General features: G+C 33.3%; 2 protein-coding genes across 2 annotated transcripts; one reads left to right on the top strand and one right to left on the bottom strand.

Moving 5' to 3' along the window:
- Nucleotides 1–756: 756 nt before the first annotated feature.
- HELRODRAFT_92082 (hypothetical protein) lies at nt 757–1,125 on the top strand (the record flags this gene model as incomplete). The annotated part of the gene is made up of 1 exon (XM_009013893.1): nt 757–1,125. A coding segment is annotated over one exon (369 nt), but the record flags the coding sequence as incomplete, so codon positions are not given.
- A 732-nt stretch (nt 1,126–1,857) lies between these two features.
- On the bottom strand, nt 1,858–7,209 carry HELRODRAFT_183880 (hypothetical protein; the record flags this gene model as incomplete). Its single annotated transcript, XM_009013892.1, has 11 exons — nt 1,858–1,919; nt 2,031–2,127; nt 2,231–2,328; nt 2,822–2,982; nt 3,207–3,400; nt 3,740–4,079; nt 4,698–4,912; nt 5,168–5,286; nt 5,915–6,130; nt 6,483–6,625; nt 7,118–7,209. 11 exons carry the CDS (start codon nt 7,207–7,209, stop codon nt 1,858–1,860), a joined length of 1,737 nt encoding a protein of 578 aa, XP_009012140.1.
- Between the last annotated feature and the right edge of the window lie 1,076 nt (nt 7,210–8,285).

Raw genomic sequence — 8,285 nt, 5'->3', positions numbered from 1 at the left:
TAATTGTGAATACTCTATTGATTGAAGATCTGATAAACAAATCCAAATATGAATGAATACAAAAGCAAAATGAAGCGACGAGATTTTACACTAAAAGAGAAAATCGACTTTTTTGAAATAATCAAACAGCAGCCTAAAGATCTTTCAAGACGCCAGCTGGCGAAGATTACTGGAATTTCAAGAACGACCATTGATCGCTTGCTACAACAGGAATCGAAATTGCGTGAGGAGTGGGAGCAGTCGTTAAGAAAAAATAACCAACTCCACTTGAGTTCTTTCAAGAAACGCAGGCGCGTAGGCAAAGATCCGGACGTGGAAGAGGCTCTCAACGAGTGGGTTGGCATCGTCACCAAGAAAGATGTCCGTCTAAGTGGTCCAATCCTGAAATCAAAAGCTGAAGAATTTGCTAGAAAGCTGGGGCACAATAAATTCAAGGCAACCAATGGCTGGTTTAGTAGATGGAAATGCAGATATGGAGTTAAATTAAGTAATGCTCCTAGTAAAAAGGAAGATTCAGCTGATACAGTATTACTGAATGTTATTGATGTTGAGGACGAAGATGCTGGTGTGATGGATGCTGAGGAGTAGAGACTGTCCGAGTTATTAGGTAAGTTTTCAGTGGAAAACATATACAGTGCAGAAGAAACTGCATTGTATTTTCGGGCCACTCCAGATGCTTCTCTCTGCTACGAACACAGCTCACTTTCAAAATCTAAAAGAGCTTTAGACCATCTAACTGTTTTGTGCTGTACAAATATGTCTGGCACAGATAAAAGAAAATTATTGGTTGTTGGTAAGGAAATCAGACCTAGATGTTTCAAAGGACTTCGACTAGAAAGTCTGCCAGTAACATATCATGCAAATAATAATGCTTGGATGACAGCAGACATTTTCAAACAATGGTTGATGGATTGGGATTTGCAACTTCAACAACTTGATGCTTCACGAAAAATTCTTCTTCTAGTTAACAAATGTGCTTCTCATCCAAATATGAATGAGTTGAAGAGCATTCAGTTGGAATTCCTGCCTCACAAGATGTCAGGATTGTTTAGCCCGATGAATATGGGAATCATTCAAAATTTGAAATTGTTGTACAGGCAAACACTGCTGAATCACATCCTCGAACTCATTGATGAAAATCAGTTGACGACATCTTCAAGCTCTCTACAAGTGAGCGCAAAAGTCAGCTTACTCTATGCAATTATGTTTCTATCTGACAGCTGGAGGAGGTTGAAAAACAAGACAATTCACTGTGGCTTGAAACTGGTTGATGTCACTGAGCTGCCTGTCCTGCCCAACATCCGTGCAATTGATGAGTTGAATGCTGTTGAAAACGTTGAAGCATACCTATTTAGTGATAACAAACTGCCATGTTTTGATGCAGGGAATGAAGATTTTGAAACTTCAATCATCAAAAAAATATCTACAAAACGTGTTGAAATATTGTCAAAGATTGAAAACACTGATAAGGACGATTTTGATAGGGACGATGTTCGCGTGACGACACAAGATGCCAGGAGGTGCATGGCCGTTTTGAGACGTTATTTCGTGTCAGATGGAAATAGAGACAGCCCAATTTCTGCTTTAGATACTTGCCACGATTTCATTCAGCAGCAATCCAAGGAAGAATTGCAAAAAACGATTTTGCTTAAGCTTGTAGATAGTAAATGCAGTACATTCCGAAACTAATCAACAGGTCACGCAGTAATTAATTTTTCATTGATTCGTAAAGTTTTTGTATTTGGGATTTACTCAGAGATAACATTCAAAAAATTTTATTTTCTTCAATTCATTATCAGAAAAATTTTCATTTAACAAATTATTATTGATTACTTGAAAGAAAATAACGTTTCCTGGTCATGATAACGTGTGGAATAAGGCTTTTTTGGCGCCTTTATGCAGAGATGGCTCCAACTTATCTGAAAAAAAAAGAATTTATGTAGAGTAAATCTGCCAAATCCTATTAATTTTTTGTTTAAAGTTTTTAATAAAAACCTATTGTGGTAATAAACGCGTTACAAATCACTCACATATTTTATGTTTCCCTTTTATAGGAAATTTAACCTTCAATTCCATTGGATCTCCACATATCAACACGAAAGGACTCTCTGACTCACCGGATGGGAACTGCAGCCAATCAAATTTAACGTTACTATAATTAACCAACTCTTTCAGCCAATGGGATCAAAGAGTTTTTGTGCTGTTTATTCGAATAAACCAATGAGATTACTTGATCTTTGTAGTCATCTTCTGATATGCAGTCTTCAACAATCACTCTGCCCAATAAGCAGCTTGACGGATATGTTTTGGGAAATTTGATATTTTCATCTGAATAATTTTTAATAGAGCATTATTTTAGATGTTTATTTTAATTCAATGATGAATTTTTAAAAATTCGTTATAAAAGAAGCTGGAAGTCTTACCCGTTTGTGTATGATTGTGTATGCATTTGATTCACGAGTATATTATATGTCAATATATGTCCTAAATCGGCAAATCTTCCAAGAACGAAATGCGAAAATGTGTATAAAAACATGAAAATATATATAATATTCATCATTTAACCGTCATTATTCAAAATGAACAAATTATAAATTCGATGCTAAACATTTTAGCTTGATTGTTTGCTCTTTACAGACTCAAGAGCCACTGAACCGATTGCTTTCGATTTAGTGCAAATATATATTTCGGGTAGGATGGAGAACGAGGGCATGGTTTTAACATGCTTCAAGGGTCAGTTCGGTGGTGGGAGAATTTCTAATCGATTTTAAGGTTGGAAAACTAGCCATACATACATATATACAGACACATATGCACACACCAGCATACTTTAAATATTCAAAAAAGTTTTTAAAATAACCATTGTAAAATTTCTTATAAAAGTTCTCCATGGCATCGATATCAGTTTCATCTGGTCTTTTGGACGTGGAAGCGATCCACAGAACTCCTCTGTGCGCTGTGTACCACGTGCGGCCTTCGTGCCTAGAGTTGCATTGTTATAATTTATTATTAAACATAATTATTAAACTTTATTATTATATTTCATTAAAATGCTTTTTGCCAAAAAAGTTTCTCAAAAGCTCTTCTTAAATAATGTCACAATAAAGTCGTGCCATCTTTATAACTTATGATAACTAATGCACTGTGTGTGTTTGTGCGTGTGTGTCTGTATGTGTGATATTTTGTACGTGCAAACAAGAGCAAACTTTTTGATGCCAGCAACCAGAAGTGAGGCCCATGGTTGATGCATACTGAGGCACATACCCTCGTCCACCATCATCTGTACCCCAGAATCTTGCACCACCCTCATTCGATTGTGGTGGGGTTGTTGGTGGAGGTGGAAATTTTTCGAAGCTGTTGTTGAAGATGTGTCAGAAGTTTCTAGGTCGTCCGCAGTGAACTGTGACGTTGGTGTGAGTTGTTTTGGAAAATTATGAAGCGTTTATTGAATTTGTTTTTTTTTTCTAAAAGTTGAATTAGTGGTTGCGAATTTCTCTGTTGCTGTCGTTGTTAGCAGTGATTTGGATGATTTTAAGGTTCAATGTTGGTGATTTCGTACGCTTGAATTTACTCTTCAGTATAATGAAAGTTTAATCAGACAGATAGATCAAATGAACAAAACAACACGTAACATGCACTAACAATTTCAAATAGAACTTAATTTCAAATTCATTGAATTCATCCAATAAAAATAGAAAATTAGGCAAAAAAAAACTAAAAAAGAGATAGGTGAACTAACAATCGGTCTCATGAGATCCATATTATGAATGCTGTAATCTCCTCCACCATCAGCAGCAGAACCATCAACATCTCCAGTTAGGTGGTCACCCCCACTGCCTAAATTATCGGCGTCGTCATCCGGACTGTACATATTTACGTTTCTCGTGTCGATTTCCTTAATCTCTCTGCCAGCAAAATCAATGTTGTACTTTCGGGGACCTAGACGAGATCCGAATCTTTGCTCTCTCAGTTCTGCCTCCTTTTTCCTCAGCAGCTCCCTCTCCTCCTTTCTCAGCCACTTGTTTGAATCCGTCGAGAAGTAGTCGCAGTCGTCGTCGATCACTCTTGTCCTTTTTACGCTGCCAGGTGTCAGGGGAGTTTCTGATTATACGTACTTAACAATGCCTCGCTATGTGTTCAATTTATTTTTACGTTCATAACTATGGACGCTATCTAGCAATCAATCTATCTAACAATCGATCGATCTATCTAACAATCAATCAATCCATCTATCTAACAATTAATCAATCAATCTATCTAACAATCGATCGATCTATCTAACAATCAATCAATTAATCAATCAATCAATCCATCTATCTAACAATTAAACAATCAATCTATCTATCTCTCAATGAATTAATCAATCAATCTATATAACTATCAATCAATCAATCAACCGGAGACAATCGCTCAATCAGTTATTGATTGTAATGATTGAAGTTGTCAAGTAACATACTTAACAGAATTTATTTGAATGAGGTCAATGGCATTTTTTTTTAAAACGACTACTCTCTTTCGTTTTTTTCCATATTTTACAATTTTGCATATTTTACAATTAAATTTCATCCTTTTGATACGGAAACTACCCTCAGCCCTAACAAAAACTTAGCCCCGAATCAATGCTTTACTCACGGGCATCATCAGAAAATGATGCCAACCGGGACAAAAAAAAATCAAAAAACCATGAAGACAAGAACCTTGTCTTATCGAATTCAAGTAATTTATTTTTAAATTGAATGGCTTCCATGAGATCGACATCGGCCAGTTTCTGAATGACGTCACTGCCAGCGTCATCGTCGTCAACATGGCCATAATCCTCTTCTTTTATCTCTTGCTTCATGAGGAATGATTTCAACTTTTCACTTTTATTGGAATTTCTCGAGAGGATTTCTTGCTCCGCCTTAGTGCAGACCTGTAGTTTTTAAATTTTTTCATTATTCAGTCAATCAATTATTCAATCAATCAATTATTCAATCAATCATTCATTCATTCAATCATTCATTCAATCATCCACTCAATCAATTATTCATTCAATAAATTATATCTTCAATCAAACATTCATTCATTTGTTCGTTCAATCAATCAATCATTCATTTACTACATTGAATATTTGAATATTACACACGCATACACCACACGCACGCACACACATACACACACACCTAACCAGAGAGCCGCAGAAAAAACATGGGCCGGATCCTTCCTGTTCGCAGACGACCCTCCCACACTCCAAACAGTTGTTCACTAATGCATGCCTCTGAGCCTGGCAATCACACCTGTGTCTGCCTGTGTTTTGTATGGGTCATTAAAAAAATGTATAAATTAGTATGTATTTATGTATGTGTGTGTGTGTGTGTGTGTGTGTGTGTGTGTGTGTGTGTGTGTGTATTTATGTATTTGTGTGTGCACCTAAAAAATTTTTTGATGAAACACAAAGTAATGGAAAGTTCAAATTTATTAAATTTGACACAGCGTCATACTAATATATGCCCTCTCAGAATAACTCTCATGAAGAATTGAAGGCAGTTTTCATTACAATACAACACAAACCTACAACAAACCAGTGTAACGAATCTGCTAATTCATTACAGGAGAATACAATACAATGCATTAAAATACAATGCATTAAAATACAATGCATTAAAATACAATGCATTAAAATACAATACAATACAATGCATTACAATACATTGCATCACAATACAATGCATTAGAATACAATACATTACAATACAATACAATACATTACAATACATTACAACAAAATACAATACATTACAATACATTACAACAAAAATACAATACAATGCAATACAGTACAATATACGAAATTACATTATAGTACAAAACAATACAAACTGTTTCAATATGACATACAAAACTACAGCCAAATACAATACAAATACGAATGTACATGCCCGGAATTCTGGCAATCCTCTCCTTCCCATCAGCCCCAAACAATGGCAGAAATGTAGTTTTTTTACTTTTGCCAGCAGAGGTCTTTTTAATAATTTGTGGGCTAGCTTTACTTTCGTTGTTTTGCTGGTTTTTTTTGGAGAAATTGAAATCACGAAATGAGGAATATATATTTTTGATAAGATGAACTGGGTTTTAGTGACAATTTTTATTTCTAATTTGTTTTCAATATAGTGCAATAATTTTGTGTGGAAATTTAGATATAATTGGTTAAATAAAATATAAATATTAAATACAATTAAAAAAAGAATTATGATAATAACAGATGAAAAATTGATATATATATATATATATAATATATATATATATATATAATATAATAAATAACCTCGTAATATAACAATATAATTATAAATATACAAAAAAATGACCTATAAATAATTTAATTAATAAATCATATTATTATTGAAAGATGGTTTTTGCCATTAAAAGCCAAGCAAAGCCAACCACATCAGTAGCATTTTTTTGCTCCTTCCCATCACAAACACCACCATCATCATCATCACCATCATCTTGTTTCTTGATGTTAAAAGTTTGCCAGCAATCAACCAAATCGTCGAGAAATGGATTGGCTTTTGGAGATGAAAAATCTATTAATTCTTTGATGTAATCTTTTAAATCTTGCAAGGACTCCATAGATAATAAATAGCTGTTCAAGATGGTCAAATCAAATTAATGAAATTAAATTTTAATTAAAAGAAAATTTTAAATCTGAAAATTTTAAAGTAAATTGAATAACATTCTTCTCAATTGCCAGTGCCAAGTACGTTCTATTAATAATTAATTAATATGTATGGCCCTCTAGTCAATTCAAGTTGTCATTTATATGTGTAAAAATCTAATAATATAATTGTGAGGTAATATAATCAATATAATATCATATCTTTTTATTGAGATTTTTTTTTTACTGATTCAGATGTTAGTTAGTAGATTGTATTATTTAAATTTTGAAAAAATAAATTACATTTTAGAAATTTAATAAAATTTATTTAAATTTTAAAACAAAAAAACAAAATAGGAGCATGTGTTGTGTTACAAGACCAATCTAATATGATTATATAGATTAATTATAATAATGATTATAAAAAATAAATATAAATATCAAATTCAATTTCAAACCCAGTTGAAAAAATGAACTTACTAAATGACATCATCGGTTATTTCTGATCTCATGAGACGTGACAAATCAAGACAAAGTCGTTTTACTAATTTGTTTCTTTCATCTGCCGACATTTTGCTCACCTATATCTGAAATCTCGCATGGATTAGCAAAGGCAAAGCTTGTTATTAATGTTCACTTTTAGTCAAAACTTTTAACTGAAATTAGTTTAATGTACATGGTTCAAAAACGAGTAAGTTGAAAAATTGTTAAATCATAAAATCCAGTAAATTAGCTATTTGTAATATATACATTAAATTTATTTTAAATATCATATAAAATGCAAATCAAATTAAAATACATTTAATTGCGATAAAGCTTCATGCTCGTGTAAGTTGGTGTTAATATTATAACGTTGTAATTTAACATATTAACAATCTCAATCTTCAATAAAAAGACATCCTTCCAAACATTATCAACGTAATTGCCAATCAACGATAAAAAAACTCTCTAACAACCTTCATCTTTACTAAAAAAATCCTTCAATCCCAAAACCTTACCTACCCGATCAGCCATACAGCACCTTTGAGTTGCATTAAAAGGCGTTATAATAATAATAATAATAATCTAATAATAATAATAATAATAATTTGACATATATATATATATATATATATATATATATATATATATATATATATATATAGTCAATATACGGTGGAGAACCTCGTTATCACGTGTTATCTTACCAACGCAAATCCTACATTTGTTCGCCCCACCCACTAACCCAACATCAACTTTCACTCTGACCTAAAGACCCAAATAAATCGCACAGTTGAGCAATCTACATACACGCGGTGAAAGAGAAAAAAATCTGAACACGACGATGAAGGCGAAAATCAAAGCACAGTGAAGGTGAGATGGAATCAAATCAATCACACACACACACACACACACACACACACACACACACACACACACACACACACACACATACACATACATACACACATATATATATACACATACACACAAACACACAACACAAACGCACGGGCCAGAGAACCAACACCGCAAAATCACATACACAAACAACGAACAATAAACACAATTAAAAAAGAAAGATTTTTCCAATATAGATTCATCAAGGCAACGAGTAATGAACTCGGAAAGCCTCCTCAAATGAATGGTGAGTCCATCCCCCACAGGT

Source organism: Helobdella robusta (assembly GCF_000326865.2).
Source record: "Helobdella robusta unplaced genomic scaffold HELROscaffold_122, whole genome shotgun sequence".
Lineage (NCBI taxonomy): Eukaryota > Metazoa > Annelida > Clitellata > Rhynchobdellida > Glossiphoniidae > Helobdella > Helobdella robusta.
The sequence above is the reverse complement of the archived record's forward strand: the minus strand, read 5'-3'. Positions and strand labels throughout refer to the sequence as shown.